We start from the raw sequence: 17,242 nt of genomic DNA, 5'->3' as shown, positions 1-17,242 counted from the left end.
TCACAAATACTCACTCTATTTACAAATCACCGACAACGTCACGCAACTTATCAGTCATTCCCACAATTATGTTTTCAAATTATTGATTGTTGCATGCCTTTTAATATATTTCTATTGCACGCTAATATGTAATATCCTATTTATACAACCTTTCAATTATTTAAAATTTCCCCAACAATTTTTTATTCCTCTTTCAATACTTCAAAGATCAACTTTCTTCATCTATCAAATTTATCTTCTTTTGCGTAATTCTTCTATTTGAGGCATGTTTTAAATTTTATTATTTTATTCTATTGTTCACAAATTAGTTATACTAATTATATGCTATTAGATCATTAGAATGTTTTTTTTAATAATCGTATCTCTCTTAATGTATGCATTTGTAAGTTATTAATTGTTAATATTTATAATAATTAGATAAAAAAAACCAACAACCAACACCTAGCCTTTCGGAAAACACACCATTAAAAAATTAATCGGATCAAAAAGTTTAATACACTAGAGAAAAAAAATCAATAACCAACACTAGCCTTTACGAAATGACGAGTCGGGCAACAAGCTCTTAGCCGCCAGGTGTATAATTGGCGTATGGTTCGACTCTGTTTCTTATTTTCTTCTTTACTTCCAAACTTTCTGGCAAATTTTACACACAAAATCCCCAAATGAAAAAAATTGGAAAAAAAGAAAAAAAAATCAAATCCAAACTCTTCATTTCCTTAGTAAATTAACTCTTCTACTTTCTCTCTCTTCCTTCATCAATGGCGTACCTCACTATTCCTTAGCCGCCGCTTCTAATTTTTCTTCGAATAAACCTCACCTTAAAGCTTTTTGTATCTTGTTCTACAGGTATGTTTTCTTCTTCTTTACCTCTTAAGTATTTGTTTTAAACTCTATTTATCTGCGTTGAATTTTGAACTTTCAGTTGTTTGTAGGTAGCTTTTTTATTTTATTTTATTTAGTTGTGTTTTATTGTGAAATGAATTTGAATTTTAGGTGATTTAGTTTTGATTTCTGCGAGTTTAAGTGGTGGAATGAGAATTAAATTCTGGAAATTGGGTGTTTAGTCTAGTTGAACGATCATTACAGGTTTTAGTTGGGATTAAGTGCAGGTCAAAGCTGAAATTTGTATTTGAGTTTGAGTTTTCACTTTAATTTGAGTTTTTGATACTTCACTTCATTTTTGCTAATCTTATGGTGGAGAAAAAATCTATTCGTTTTGTTTTAGTTTTTGTTGATTTTCTGAGTTTGTTTGTTTTGATTTTGTAGGATAAAGGAGCTGCAAGTTCATTGTTAACTAAGGAAATAGTGATGAATTAGTGTTCTTTTCTGTTGTGTAGGCAGTTGAATGATTGATGTCTTTGCTTCTTGGTTTTGACGGGAGATGTTGGATGCTGTTTTGAGATTTGGGTGAGTGAAGATTGATTGTTCTTGGAGTGCTATTGTTGCTAATGGCAGAAGACGGCCTACGTATCGGGATAGGTGGCCTTTCTTCTGGGTTGGCTGTGGTATTGAATGGTGAAGATAGGAAGGAGAGTTCTCAGAAAACTCATCTTGTTTCATATTGTGATGGTTTTGGCGATCAATCTGTGGAAAGAACCCTTGAGCACATCTTTGATCTTCCATACAAGTGTATTAAGCCACTCTCTTGTTCAATAGATGCTGAAGTGGTTCGCTCAGTTATAAAGAACGAATTTCTGAAGTACCACGCAAATCAGAAGACTGGTACTGACAGAAAACGAGAAGGGGTTTTGACTGCTGGTGGTGATGGTTGTAAACATCAGGTTATTCAATTAGAGGAATCAAGCATCTGTGGTGATATTCGAATAGTCAAACAGCCTTTGATCATGGAGAGTCATTCTCTATTCAGCAGTGCAAGGGCCAATGCTTGTGTCTGGAAAGGGAAATGGATGTATGAAGTAACTCTTGAAACTTCTGGTATACAACAGCTAGGCTGGGCGACTCTTTCCTGCCCATTCACTGATCACAAGGGTGTGGGTGATGCTGATGATTCGTATGCATACGATGGAAAAAGGGTCCGTAAATGGAATAAGGAAGCTCAGGATTATGGTCAGCCATGGGTTGTTGGTGATGTGATTGGATGTTGTATTGATTTGGATGGTGATGAGATATCATTTTATCGAAATGGAGTTTCACTTGGTGTAGCATTTATTGGTATTCGTAAGATGGTACCTGGATTGGGATATTATCCAGCAATTTCTCTTTCTCAAGGTGAACGTTGTGAGTTAAACTTTGGGGAAATTCCTTTCAGGTACCCAGTAAAAGGTTTCCTTCCCATTCAGCCTCCACCAACCAGAAGTTCAATTGCTACTGATTTGCTTAATTGTTTTAGAAGGCTAATTGAAATGCAGCGTGTGGGAAGGGCAGAGTTCAGTTCTGTTGAGAAATTGCGAAGATTGAAAAGGTTTGTATCATTTGAAAAACTTTCACACCCTGTCTCTCATGGGATATGTGAGGAATTATTCTCTACACTTGCTGCTGAAGACGGAAGCACAAAGTATATATCTTGTGGTCCACTTCTATCACTGATAATGGAGGTCTTTAGGATGCATCCTCCACATGACTATATGAGTTTGGACAGCATACTTGATTCTCTTCTAGAGTTCCCAGAGTCACGAATTTTGTTTGAACATATCATAAGTTCGCTCTCGACCTTTTGCAAAACAGCGCCGTTGAGCCTTGCAGAAAACTGTCCTTACTCAGGTTCATATATATATCTGGCCTTGGCATGCCACATCTTAAGGCGGGAAGAAGTGATGACACTGTGGTGGAGATCTTCAGATTTTGACCTCTTATTTGAAGGGTTTTTGTCGCGGAAGAGTCCTAACAAGCAGGATCTTCAAGGTCTGATGCCTTCTATATGGTGGTCTGGTTCGTGTGAGGATGTGTCAAATGAGGCTAGCCTGTTACTGACCACAGGTGCTTTGTCAGAAATAATTAACAAGGTATTCTATTTGTGGGTGGAACGGAACTTATATTGGTATTTTATGTCCTTGTTTGTCCCTTCAACATTGGTCCATGCTCATGTTAGTTCTTAGTCTAATATTGCTACCTTATACTTGAATAAGATTAAGTGCATTTGATGGTGTTCCTTGAAAGTCCTGGAACAAGTTAGACGTGAATCAATTGTTATATGTCCTTAAAGTATAAGTGACTGGAGTATTGTCGATGAAATGAAAGCTCAAATCTCTTAATATGGTAGTCAGTGATGTAATGAGCACTTGATGTCTTCAATTTCAACATTAACTTTGAACTGCTTTCAGAGGAGAAATAGCATCGTAGATTTTGTATGTAGCATATTAAAAACTAAGACCACCTATCAGCGAAAAGTATGTCTTTTCCATTTAACTGATACATTCTCACTCGATCAAGTTTAATAGGAACATCCAGCAATCTTAGCTATTTGAAACTTAACGCAATACTCGCAGTCATATGGCCCGGACCTTTGACTTGAATTGCTCTCCTACTTGATCAAGTTTTACACTGAGCTGCATCTGTTAGAATAAAGAGAACGTTTTGGTCGACTTGCCCAGGAAATTGTAACATGAATCTTCATCCGTAATGCTGGCTTTGGACATCAAGTAAAAATACTATAATGCACATAAAAACGAACAACAACTCTAACCTTTTGAAGTTCTGGCGATTCTTTTTTGCTTGGTCTTTTTAGTAAAATAGTAGAAAGTTGGAATAAGATGCATAGTAGATGTGTACGTATACATTACTGCAGTACCTAGTGTCTTGTCTTATTCAAAATTCTATAGTAGCTTGGCTGCTCTTGTTAAATCTTACATTTAGACGGTGATATGATGGATTTTACTGCATCATATAGATCTTCTCTTTGCCCAGCTTTCCAGTTTATCTGGTCTTTGCAACTGCCTTGGTTCCAGTAATGAGTGCATCTATCAGTTTTCTCTGTTCATGTTTCACTTAAGAATCATTACATGTGATGTTTTTGATCTATCACACATACCCATCCCTTCTACTAACAAGTTTAAAGGGTTTGCAATTTCCTTATATGTTTCTCCATCCACAAGCAGATTAACACATTCCTTCTGCAGGTTGAAGAGAAGCAGAGGGACCTCTGCCGCTTGGTAATGCAGTTCATGCCACCCACATCACCACCTCAGCTACCTGGCTCTGTATTCAAGACATTCTTACAAAACATTCTACTTAAAAACAGGGGTGCAGATCGAGATTCTCCACCGCCTGGTGTTTCAAGCAATTCTGTACTTGTTTCTTTGTTTGGTATCGTACTCCATTTCCTCTCTGAGGGGTTCGGGGACATTTGTGATTGGATGAAGGACTCTGGAACATCTGATGTTGGTTTCCTACACAGAGGAGGCCAGCAAGCTTTTCCTGTAGGCTTGTTTCTCAAGAATGATCCTCATCGAGTTGATATTCCCAGACTTGGTGGTTCATATAATCACCTAGCAAAATCCCATCCTATTAGTATTGAGCAGCATGAGGAAGTGATTCGGTGGGAAGAAGGGTGTATGGACAATGTAGAAGATAGGGTTACACATCTAAGTAAGCAGAAGCCGTGTTGTTGTTCTACTTATGATGCCGATTTTACAAGAATATCCAAAGATTCTATCAGACACATGGGAAAAGGTTCACGGGGACATTGCAGCTCTATTCGTGAAAGGTCTGCTCATGTTGCTGCAGAATGCAGCACCAGTAGTTTGAATGATGATATTGCAGATAAACCAAGCACGAGTGACCAGTCGGAATCAGAGTTTGGCTTCCTTCCTATACAGCAAATGAGATATGTTCCCAGAGAGAACAATGTTTCTTCAGCAACACTAAAAGAAGAGGAGCTACTGGACACCATGCTTTTGCTGTACCATTTAGGTCTTGCACCCAATTTCAAGCAGGTGACTAGATTTTCCCCTTACTAAAAGATAGTAATTAGGCTGCCTTATTATTTGAAATGTCTAAAGTGGTGCAAATGAGGTAAAGACACCATTTGTCTGATTTTTCGGATGTTCCCCATTGAACACAACATCAAATGAAGGGATTTATATGGTGGTGTTTTATTAAAGCTGCTTTGCAGAACCATATGCTAAGGTAGTGTCCCTTTAATGGACATTGCACCTTTTTTTAACTGGAGCTAAAGTTTCAAATGCAACCACTTTCTCGGCATTTGGCCTTGCAAAATTATGTCCTATATATATTAGTACTGATGGAATGTTCAGTGTCCTGTTAGTTTGAGATTAATGTCCTGGGCAATTTTAACAGTCTCATCTTTCTTTATTTTTTTGAAATAGGTAACTTTGTATTCACACAAAAGACCTCATCAAAATCGATGAGGTGGGATTTACAAACCCCCAGGGGGTGCCATCATACTCAAATCCAAAAAGACAAAACTAACTTTACAATTGGCTTTTAAACTCCACAAGGCTATCTACTTCCCCCACTAAATTTTGCTTACACCAAAAATACAAAAGACTAAGGCATTTCATCTTGATCTCCTCTGGGCTGCTAACCTTTCCTTCAAAACATCTCCCATTCCTTTCCTTCCATAGTGTCCACCATATGCAAGCAGGATATTTTTCCACCAGTCTTCTTTTGATCCTCTCTTTCCGATTCCTTGCCAGTGTGTTAGGACCTCAAAAGTGGTTCTGGGCATTGTCCAGTTAACCCTGAGTATACAAACGAACATGTTCCACAGATCTGTAGCTATCTTGCAATGCAGAAACAAATGACCATTTACTTCAGCCTTCTGTCCGCACATGTAGCACTTTGAGCAGATCTGTATACCTCTTCTTTGTAGCACTTCATGGGTGAGACAAGCTCTTCTAATTACCAACCAAGTGAAACATGCAACTTTTAAAGGAACCTTAATTTTCCAAATTAATTTCCAAGGCCAAACTGTTGTCAGGAGATGATTGGTATTCCTCTCCCAATAGCATGATTTAACTGTAAAAACCCCTCTGCTATGCAGTCTCCAAACTGGTTTGTCCGGCTCTGTGACAGTGCCTGGAAACAAGTTTAAAGCATGCAGTAGGTCTGCTACTCTTCCAACCTCCCAATCATTTAGAGCCCTTCTGAACATAAGGTCCCAACCTTGAGGGGTCCACATTTGCGCTATAGTGTCATTCTGCTGTAGACTGATAATGTACAGATCGGGAAAAAGTATCCTCAGATTTACGTCACCTAACCAGGTCTCGTTCCAGAAACTGGTCTTCAAACCATTCCCCACTCTGAAGGTCACCTTTGCACTGAAATCAGGCCACATCCTCCTGATGGTTTTCCATACAGAGCACCCAAAAGTGCCATTCACCTCTTCAGTTATCCAGTTGCTTTGTAGGTCATATTTCTCTGCAATAAACCTCCTCCATAATGCCATATCTTCACAACAGAATCTCCACAACCATTTTTGCAGCAGGCTAGTGTTCTGAGTACTCAATTTCTTAATGCCTAGACCTCCTTGTGCTTTGCTCATTGTCACCTCTTCCCATTTAACCAGGTTGTATCCTTGCTTCTCTTTATTTCCTTGCCAGAGGAAGACCCTTCTCAGCTTGTTGAGTTTCTTTCCAATACTTTTTGGTAGTGGGAAAAAACTTAGCATATAAGTCGGAAGTGCATCCAGAACTGATTTTATGAGAGTCAATCTACCTCCCAGGGATATATATTGACTCTTCCACCTTGTCAGCTTCCTTTCACTTCTCTCCAAAACTTCACTCCATACTTCCAATTTTTTGTTCTTGGCGCCCAAGGGCATCCCCAGGTATTTGGTGGGGAGAGAAGCTACTTGGCAGCCCAGGTTGTCGGCAAGGCCTTGCATGTCATTTACTTGATTAACCGGGAACAAACAACTCTTCTGCCAGTTTACATGTAGTCCTGATATGCCTTCAAAAATGGTTAGTATTGCCCTCAAATGTCTAATTTGTGACACTTCTGCACCGCAAAACACTAAAGAGTCGTCCGCATAGAGGAGGTGTGTGACCTCCATATTATTGGCTCTGTTTTTGTGTGCACCAAAACCTCTTATCCACCCCATTTCATTAGCCTTTCTGACCATGTAGTTGAGTCCCTCCATTGCTAGGAGAAATAAGAAAGGAGACATGGGATCTCCTTGTCTCAATCCCCTTTGTGATTGAAAAAAACCTTCAGGACTCCCATTTATAATGATTGAGAACTTCACTGTTGACACGCAAAACTTGATCCAATTCACCCATTTCCTCCCAAACCCCATTTCACTCAGAACTTTCCAGAGGTAGTTCCAGTTGACATGATCATATGCCTTCTCTATATCCAATTTGCATAGGATACCTGGTATCTTTTGTTTTTCCCTGGAGTCCACCAACTCATTTGCCAACAAAGAGGCATCCATTATTTGTCTGTCCTTCAAAAAAGCCATTTGGTGCTCATCAATCAGTCTCCCCATCACTGTTTTCATTCTCTCGGTGATCAGCTTAGCGATGATTTTGTACATTCCACCAATCAAACTTATTGGCCTAAAATCCTTGAGTTCCGCAGCTCCGAGCTTCTTGGGGATTAATACCACAAAAGTGGCATTCAAGGATCTTTCAAACACTTCATTCTGATGGAAATTGTGGATTGTTTGCATCGCATCGCTCTTTATGATCCCCCAACACTCCTTGAAAAAAAGCATAGTAAAACCATCTGGACCAGGGGCTTTGTCTCCATCGCACAATTTGAGAATGTGTACCACTTCCTCTTCTGAAAATGGTCTCTGCATCCATTCCTGCTCATCCTGGCTTATTCTTGGGCAATTTGTCATCACAAATGATGGCCTCCAACTTTCTGATTCAGTGTATAGCTGCTTGTAGAACTCTGTTATATGATCTTTGATTTCTTTTGGATCTTTATTCTCCTCCCCATTGATAATCAGCCTGTCGATGGTGTTGCACCTCCTATGAGCTGTTGCTACTCTTTGAAAGAACTTGGTATTATTATCACCTTGTTTCAGCCACAACACTCTGGACTTCTGTCTCCACCTGGATTCTTCATTCTTCGCTAATTCTTCTAACTCGACTAGAACTGTTGCTCTAATCATCATCTCATCCTCTGTCAGCACCCTATCATTCTGGATCAGATCCATCTCAGCTAGCTCACTTAACAAGCTGTTCTTCTTGTTGTTAAGTTCCCCGAAAGTTACACTGCTCCAATCTTTAAGTTTCTGTTTTAGCATCTTTAGCTTCATACTGAATTTGAAATTTGGGCATCCGTCCACAACAAAACCATTCCACCAGTTCTGGACTAGATCTTTGAAACCTTCTACATTAAGCCACCAGTTCTCAAATTTGAAGTATGCCTTCCTCTGTTCCCAATCACCACAGTCTCATCTTTCTTTATTGTCCCATTGGTTAAGGTGTTGTATGTGATTTGGTAATTGTACCTCCAGGGGGAGGAGTCTAGAAGTCGAATTTCATGTTTTCTCTCTTCGTGATTGATTTATTTTATGGTATAGTAGGTTTTGAAAATAGTGGCAAGGATGACGGCCCAAGCAAATAGCGGGGGTAGGAGTGGGGAAGGTTGGTGGTCAGTGTAAAAATAATCTAACTAAGATGTTTTGTCTGATAAAGAATAAAATGGACCTAGTGGAGTGGACACAGAGGATTCATATGATAGATTCCCACAAATATGGGATCGATGCATAGTTCATTGATATATACTACGTCTGAGACTAGTTCTATCTGCTTCTCTCATGTGGGACATGGCTCCTGATATTGTATTTCACTTTTGGGGAGCATCTTACTGTCCTGCCAGATTATCTTTTCTTTCTTCTCTTCCCAGTCTTGCAGCACCTGAACTCATTGCTAGAGAAGTGTTAAGTATCTTCCTTATCAAGTTTCATGGATTCGCATCACTTAACAGTATCACTGATCAATTGTAGGCATCATTGTATATGAATCGGCAATCACAGTCAATCTCTCTTCTGGAAGAAACTGATAAGCAGATCAGAGAAAACGTTTGCAGGGATCATGTAAAGCGCCTAAAGGAGGTTCGTGGTGTATATAGAGAAGAAGTAATGGATTGTGTCAGACATTGTGCTTGGTAATACAATCATTGTACATCTTTGTTTTATTTCCAAATTATGTTATGGCTATTATACATTACTATGTCTTCCATATTAATGAGTAGCTGCTGTATGCTTTCAAGGATGCCTAGCTTAGTTCTTTTCTCTCTATCGTCTAACAGGTATCGTATTTCTCTGTTTTCTCGGTGGAAGCAGAGGGGGATGTATGCAGCGTGCATGTGGATTGTTCAGTTGCTTTTAATTGTTAGCAAAGAGGACTCAGTCTTCCTTTATATTCCTGAGTACTATTTGGAAACTTTGGTAATAAACTTTCTGGCTCTGGATACTATTTATAACTCTAGCCTAGTTTGTATTTTCTTGTAAATCAAAGAGTGACTTATCATTTGTATTAAGGCTCTACTCTTCTGTTTACTTTTGAGCATGAATCTTTTCTACCTCTTTGCTAGTGCCACTTAACTTTCTTTAGGCGTAGATAGTGAAGCCAAGAAGAATCTATGACTTCCCTCGATAGATGGTGTGATATCCTATGTGGAATTTGGATCTCTGCAGTTATTAATAGTCAAGTGACCCAAAACTTTCGCTTGCCTACTCTTCTCTTTCCATGCCTTGCTTCAATTTGCCTTTCCATCTCTGCACCTTGCACTACTAGTATGCTGTGTTTGGATAGCTTTTAGGGGAATGGGCCTGAATATATCAAGCAAACCTGACTCGTCTTATATTATGTACATTGCATTTTTCCCTGCTTCCGTTCATTTTCATGCACATTGAGTTTTACTTCATATCCCCTCAACTGATCTTGGACAAAATGGTTGAAACTGTTGTCTCTATGTATGTTTGGGCATAAAAATATGTAAAATGCTTTGTCCTTACGAGTGCTGACAATTGGCAAATGTTTTTTTCTTTCCGGCTATTTTCATGTCATTTAATTGGTTGGTTTGTTAGTTGCCACATTTTTTGAAACAATGAAAGTAATCTTCCTTTCTGTTGTTCAATGACAGGTGGACTGCTTCCACGTACTTCGTAAAAGTGACCCTCCTTTTGTGCCTGCTACAATATTTCTCAAGCAAGGACTCACATCCTTCGTATGTCGTAACTCTCTCTCAAATCACGTGCCTTTCTTTCTATGATACTTTCAGGACCAAGCCTATAATGCCTGTTGTATATGTCGTGGTTGACTTTTTGGATATGCTGAAATAGAATTCATCAACACCCTCTAAAGCTAATGTAATATAAGAGAAATACTTGCAAGAAAAAAATTAGCACAAGAAGATTTTCTTAATACAGCAAGATTGGTTCTGGAATGATCCACAGTGCTAGATTCCTTCTCATACTTGTTTCTGTGATGTATTAGATCATTGGGCTTCATTCTGTTATGTGTATTTACTGGTAAATTTCCTTGTTCAGGTTACTTTTGTTGTCACCCACTTCAATGATCCAAGGATATCAAGTGTGGAGTTGCGAGATCTTCTTCTGCAGTCTATTTATATCTTGGTGCAGTACAAGGAGTTCTTGTCTGAATTAGAATGTAATGAAGCCGCAATGCAGAGAATGCCTAAAGCACTACTGTCTGCTTTTGATAATAGATCGTGGATTCCTGTAACAAATATACTTCTCCGTTTGTGCAAAGGTTCAGGCTTTGGTTCATCAAAACGTGGAGAATCATCTTCCTCTTCATCAGTTATATATCAGGTGATTTGATGATAGTTCATCTTTGTCTACACAGTTATTATTCTGTCCTGCTTAGCCATTGAGAGTAACTTGTAGATCTAATTCTTTTGTCCTTGTTAATGTGAAGAAATTATTGCGAGAGGTTTGCTTGCATGATGAAGAACTATTTTCTACCTTTCTGAATCATTTGTTCAACACTCTGAGTTGGGCAATGACAGAATTTTCAGTTTCAGTTCGCGAGATGCAGGAAAGTTACAAGGTATTGTTCCCATAAACGTCTATTATCCTTCTATGTTTGGATCAATGAGGGAGAAGGAAGCCAAAAAAGGTTACAGCTAATTGATTAATCTTTTATCTAATGGTTGTTTTGTGATACTGCTAAGTTCTATGTACACCTAAAAGAGGTTCTTTTTTTATTGTCCAATTTCAGGGAGTTTAGAAAAGTTAATATGCATACTCTTTTAACCAAACAAAGGGAATTATGTTTGCCTTCTACATTTACTTCCCCCTTTCCCCATTATTCTCTTTTCAACTGACCACACAGGACATTTATGTCTCTGACTTACAATATCATTTTGTTGTACGTCGTTTCTAATTTCCCAATGGTAATAACTTCTGTTACGGATTTGCTGATAATATGTTTGAGAGATTGTGCTCTATATTACAGAATAGAGTGGCAAAATAAAATGTTTTACACCCTGCATATTTTGTTTACCTCCAGAAATACTTTTTTTATGTATACATTCTAGTGAATTGCCTGTGATGATATTCTGTTAATGTTTTCTTTTGTCAAGTCCTCGAGTAGAATATTGATCTCTAAAAAACAAAGCATATCCTCGTGAAAATAAAAAAATAAACTTAATTTTCTTTACATCCAGCTTGGAGTTTCTACCTATGTTGTACTAGTTATTTGTAGTATCTTGGTTTTGTGGGGTGTGGGTGTTGAATATCTTAACTGAAGGTGACTTTGCATACTGTCTTGCAAAGGTGAAATAGTAGTTTATGGGATTGAAGGAATCTTTTGTTGTTGTTTTCTTTTCTGATGTGTATTGAAATGCTTAAGTGTCTTTCTAGGTGTTGGAGTTTCAACAAAGGAAATGCAGCGTCATATTTGACCTATCATGCAATCTTGCAAGAATTTTAGAATTTTGTACCCATGAGATACCTCAAGCGTTTATCTCTGGGGTAGACACAAATTTGCGAAGGCTGACTGAAGTGATCGTCTTTATACTAAACCACTTAATTTCTGCAGCTGATCAGGAACTGTTTGACCTGTAAGTGATATTTATGTGGAACAGCTTTTTGCGTTTCCATTTTTTTTTTTTTGGTTTATTGTGTACTTTTAGAGTGAGAGAGTGTCAAGTCAAATCTGCTTATTTCTTCTGTGTCCAACACAACCAAAGACCAATCTTATTCCAATTGATAAAAGATCTGTTCTCCAGTCGAGTTGAGCTGATCCTTTATGAGGTCCTATTTTATTTTGAACATGCCTCACGTTCAACTGTAAACTGGCATCCACTATCTTAGGTGATGATACTGATGCTTTTATTCCGTTAACAGTGAAACCTCTATGTTTTGATGGTTAAATTTTTTTGTTGTGGTTTATCACTCCCCACACTGTTATTTCTTTAGTGTTGAATCAAAGCCCTATCTGCCACGTAAGGAGATCGATATTAGGAGAAAGAAGACCGAAACCTGATATTTCTGAAAAGTAAATAAACTTTTAATCGACAGACTTGCATTCACCGAAAAATTCCGAGCTTGCATTCATCTAGCCCTTTTTATCTATGTGTGTGCAACACACTCGTTCCATGCATTATCAGAATATAGTTGGTTCTTGCTTTTCTTTTCACCATAGCTTGATATTTCCTTGTAACTAGGACGTTTTGAGTCCCTTTGTGTATGTGTGTTTGTGTGAGTCTTGGTTCCTCCTTATTTGGGGTCTTCAGTTGTCATTCTTGCAGTTTCGTAAGGCGTCCAGGTCAGCCCCCAGAGAAACTAAACAGAGGCATGATTTTGGCACCCCTTGCTGGAATCATTCTTAATTTGCTGGATGCTAGCAGGGAGTCGGATACTGGAGATAATGACATGGTTGGGATTTTTGCCAGCATGGACTGCCCTGATACTGTAGTCTCTGGGCTTCAGTATCTTTTGGAGTACAATTGGGTTAGTTTTTACTTCACTTAATTGATTTGGTTGTACCCCTAGGCTACTTCCTATTTTAGAATGGCATGGAAAATTGGTATACAGCCAAGAAAATTGTTATGGGTACTGTGATTTTTTAGACTTGGCAATTAGAAAGCTGAACGCTGGTTGACTGGTTTGGGTTCAGTTGCTGTTTTTGACGTCTGCCTATATGTGCTGATGTTTTTGGAAAGGGTTCCAATAGTTAATTGCTCTTTGGTTGCTTCATCTGTATTCTAACTATCTTTTCATGAATTTCAGGCTAGTTTATTCAGGGGAGATGATTATCTGGAAAAAATCAGGCAACTGGAGATATTTTCAGGTCTGCTTATCTGTCAGTCAGAGGTAGTGGAAGTTGAGAGAATAGCATATGGGGGTGAAACAGATTATGATGACAGCATCTGCTGCATCTGTTATACGAGTCAAGCAAATGCTCAATTTGTCCCTTGTTCGCACGTTTCTTGCTTTGGCTGCATTTCAAGACACCTTCTGAACTGTGAGAGATGCTTCTTTTGCAATGCAACCGTTTTAGAAGTTCTCAAGACTGATGCAAATGCAGATCAAGGACATTTCTCAAACTTGGAAGAGTAAAGTTGGACTGGGGGTCGCCTTTCTCTTTTTTCCTGGTGATTGGTGAATGAAAACAGTGGTTAGACATAGGCTAGTACTCGGTTGTCAGCTGAGGGCTCTGAGCTATGAATTTAGTTCTCGACAAGTCCCATAGAGATGCAAGAAAGATCGTTATAAAAGGCGAATACTTTCAGTTAAGTTATTATTAGGGATTACAACTAGAATAGAAGGCATAAGCTTTGTTTAAATTACCAGAGTAGATGGGATGGGAAGGCAGCATCTCTCTGGCTAAAAAGTTTTTGTAGTGGGGGCAAGGGCATTATTTTGTGAATATATGAGGTGTCAATTTGAAGAAAGACTTGTTCTTCTGCTCAATCTTCTTTTGTTTTTACGCGTCGCTTAACTTTGGCTTGTGCTTGTTTTCTCAAGCTGTGAAATGATGTGCATTTTATGAGAGCAAAAGTAGGGAGAGCTACCAAGCGTAGAGAAGTTAAAAGAGACATAGTTTTGTTAGTAATTTTAATCTACCTATGCTTCTTTGTAATACCTGTTTTAGCAGCAAAGGTATCAGAATAAGTTGAACAATCAAACTGGAATGTGAAACCTTGTGGATAATCTGCAGAACAAAACGTAACCATGGAAATTCTTCCCCCTCCCACCTAGACTTTTACTTCAACATGGAAATTTTTGAGTGGTGTGTTTTCTTTTTAGACAAAAATTTATGCTTTTCGGAATAAGAAATGTGAAGAGGTTGGATATAGTAGGTACAAGGAGAAGTAGAGGTAGGCTGAAGAAGTATTGGAGAGAGGTGATTAGATAGGATATACACGTGGCAACTTCAAATTATCATAGACATGACCTTATATAGGAAGGTGTGTAAAACACATATTAGGGAAGAAGGTTAGTAGGTAGTGAAGTGTTGTCTTGCTTTTTGAGGGTTAAAACTTGTTAGTATTTGTGGTTGTTCTTGTTCCTTTTTTATAGCCTTTCCACTGCTTCCTTTAGTAGTTGTATTTTCTCCATTGTTATTTTCTTCTTCGTACTTAGATTTGTTGCACTTTATCTTAAGGTTTTAGAAAATAGTTTCTTTACCTTTACAAGGTAGTGGTAAGGTTTGTGTATACTCACTCTACCCTCACCAAACCTAATTATGAGATTCCACTAGGTATGCTATTATTGTTGTTGGAATAACATATGTAAAAACCAGGATAAAGAAGATAATGTCGCTATGATTTTGACGTATAACAAAGGACTATTTGAAGTGACAAAATCTATAAACATAGATATTCAACTCGCATGAGTGGTCGAGTTGATTGAGCGGTAGATCTCTCAAATGAGTCTCATATTTGAACCTATCAACATATTTTTTCGCTCGAGCTCGTCGCACGAAGTAGCTTATCTCTCCCGCGTGCGCACCCGAAGGATAGCATTTTATTTTCAGATCTTATGTACAAAAATAAAAATTATTATTTTTTCACATACAAAGTAAACTATTAATAAATGGTTATTAAGTTGATGTAGGAGAGCTTTTACAAATGAATTTACTTTTATTAAAAAAAAAGGATGGATCCAGTATTTCGGGAGTTTTGAACCCGACGTGAATCGAACACGCAACCTTCTGATCTGGAGTCAGACGCGCTACCATTGCGCCACGGATCCTGGATGTAAGTTTATTAAACTAAATTTTATATATAACATTATATGTTCCATACTGATCCTTTTTGCATCATGTTTGGATGGTTGTTACAATTGTATATATGTAAATTCAAATGCAATATTTGTTTTGATTGCTACTTAAATTTTGTTGCATCGTATCATTTAAATTCATTGTTAAATAATAACAAAAAAATTCATTTTATGTAACGACTGAATTAATGTAATTGCTTTCATTACTTTAATTTTTCTTTCTCATTTTATATTTTATTTAATAAATCTATTTCATCTTTTTACCTACCCTTTTCATAAGCTTACTTTTCTTATATGTTTATCATTCAAATTAGGAATATGCGACATAATATAATGACAGAGAACAATACAATCTATTTAAACACTATACTCAGAGGCGTATCTAAGGGGGGGTCACCGGGTTCACGTGAACCCATGGTCCCCTCCCGAGATCATATATTGTAGTATTATATTTTTGAAAAAATATTGAAATATAGATGTGTGAACCCACACTTGAAGTATCACATAATGCGATTATGACTGGGTTCACCTCTCTCCGCGAGGTTAGAAATTTGAAATTTATATTTATCTTGTTTTATTTTTCTTTCTAAAATTAGATAACACTTCTCTAAGTGATAATTGGTATATATATATAAGAATTAATTTTAGACCTATAATTTTAAAAATTTAATGGTTTTCAGTAGTAAAAATCTAAATATCGAACCGATCAATTTATATTATAGATCAACATTTTTATAACAGCGCACTCATCATCTCAAAATCCTGAATACGCCTCTGACTATACTCATTAAAATAATATAATAAGATACAATACAATACCATACTATACATTATAAACATCGTATAAAACAATACGTAATGAACAAAGTGTTAAGGAAATCTTCTGCCGTCTAGTGGCTGACCTATATATAACCTGTTATAAATCATCACAATATTATAAAAAAATAGAATCATACACACTTGGACAAAGTCTTAAATGACATATTTTTCTTTTTAATTACTCAACTGTCACCATCCTTGTGACACTAACACACCTTTTTTTTTTTTTTTACAATGTCCCAAAACACACACATTGTTATTTTGATTTTTTTTTATGACAAGAAAAATTCGTTTTGATTTTTGATTTTATATAATAATTCGTAAATCACACAAAAATTTAATCTACACTAAATAATAATAATTCCGATGCGACGAGCTAGACCTTCATCTTGACCTAGAAGGAACCCTAGCTTTTGCTGCCTTCTTTTATCATACAAAAAAATTGAAAAACAAGAGGAGAAAGGGAGGTGATAGAAAATCCATTAAAATGTAATCAAGTTAATATTTAACTCCAAATAAAATTAGAGGATAGATAAGAACATCCCTTCTAGACTAGAAATATTTAACAGAAATGTCTCAGATCTATTATTGTTTGCTAAAATAACAAAGAGTATATATATATATATTCAGAAGACTTAAAAAAAAAAAAAAAACTAAATAATTAGTAAGAAGAAGAATTTGTTTGAGCACCTCCTCCAGATTGCACTGGTGGCCTTGGAGGGCTTCTTCCTCTACTTGAGTTTCTCACACTTATAGACCTTGTTGTCATGTACTCTATATTTTCCTGCATCAATAATTTAATATTATATGAGGGACACGTTCAACTAAATTCAATATTTTAGTACGAAAATATTTATGTTTAATCTTAAATATACGAAGTTTAAATCTTGAATTCGCCTGATCAAGATTAAATACCATGGATGTTATATCTTCCTCTTGTTGTTGTTGGTGAGAGTATGAGGAGACAACAAAGTTGGAGATATGGTTATTACCATATCCAAAAAAGTTTAGTGTGGATTTGATCAATTTCTCAAAGATATTGCAAGGATTTTCTCCCATTTTTTTTTTTGGGGTGATGATAGCTAGTCTATCTTCTTCTTCTTTCTACACAATGTCTTTATATGGTGTTGGGTGATGTTTTATTTTGTTGGTTGGGGTGGGTGGGTGCTTATATTTTAATGTTTTAATATATGTAATGCTACAAAAATTGGAAATATTTGTTAGATTTATGACACGTGTCTCTGACTCATGACATACTCCAATTTACACTAAATTTCATGAGCCGCTTTA

At 37.1% G+C, this 17,242-nt stretch overlaps 1 protein-coding gene and 1 non-coding gene across 3 annotated transcripts; one reads left to right on the top strand and one right to left on the bottom strand.

The window, feature by feature from the left end:
- Positions 1 to 765: 765 nt before the first annotated feature.
- LOC125829616 (E3 ubiquitin-protein ligase RKP) lies at positions 766 to 13,822 on the top strand. 2 transcript variants are annotated; one of them, XM_049508820.1, is made up of 11 exons: positions 766 to 846; positions 1,267 to 2,963; positions 4,077 to 4,892; positions 8,882 to 9,042; positions 9,187 to 9,325; positions 10,024 to 10,107; positions 10,430 to 10,714; positions 10,821 to 10,952; positions 11,768 to 11,967; positions 12,658 to 12,859; positions 13,139 to 13,822. In XM_049508820.1, exons 2-11 carry the CDS (start codon positions 1,449 to 1,451, stop codon positions 13,466 to 13,468), a joined length of 3,864 nt encoding a protein of 1,287 aa, XP_049364777.1. In that variant the 5' UTR covers positions 766 to 846; positions 1,267 to 1,448; the 3' UTR covers positions 13,469 to 13,822. The 2 variants fall into 2 exon arrangements, with proteins under 2 accessions (XP_049364777.1, XP_049364776.1); XM_049508819.1 differs by having other exon boundaries at positions 12,643 to 12,859.
- Positions 13,823 to 15,034: 1,212 nt separating this feature from the next.
- TRNAW-CCA (transfer RNA tryptophan (anticodon CCA)) lies at positions 15,035 to 15,106 on the bottom strand. The gene has a single exon. It is a non-coding gene; the product is annotated as a tRNA-Trp (tRNA).
- Positions 15,107 to 17,242: the final 2,136 nt, after the last annotated feature.

Source organism: Solanum verrucosum, unplaced genomic scaffold (assembly GCF_900185275.1).
Source record: "Solanum verrucosum unplaced genomic scaffold, falcon-dt-bn FXZP01000031.1, whole genome shotgun sequence".
Classification (NCBI taxonomy): domain Eukaryota; kingdom Viridiplantae; phylum Streptophyta; class Magnoliopsida; order Solanales; family Solanaceae; genus Solanum; species Solanum verrucosum.
This window is presented reverse-complemented; position numbering and strand designations above follow the sequence as displayed.

What these genes read in the sequence shown, in the direction of transcription:
- LOC125829616 (XM_049508819.1), top strand. Translation starts at nt 1,449, where the DNA reads ATGGCAGAAGACGGCCTACGTATCGGGATAGGTGGCCTTTCTTCTGGG. An exon ending in GATCAGGAACTGTTTGACCT is followed by an intron (nt 11,968 to 12,642) that starts GTAAGTGATATT and finishes TGGGGTCTTCAG; the next exon opens with TTGTCATTCTTGCAGTTTCG. An exon ending in ATCTTTTGGAGTACAATTGG is followed by an intron (nt 12,860 to 13,138) that starts GTTAGTTTTTAC and finishes CATGAATTTCAG; the next exon opens with GCTAGTTTATTCAGGGGAGA.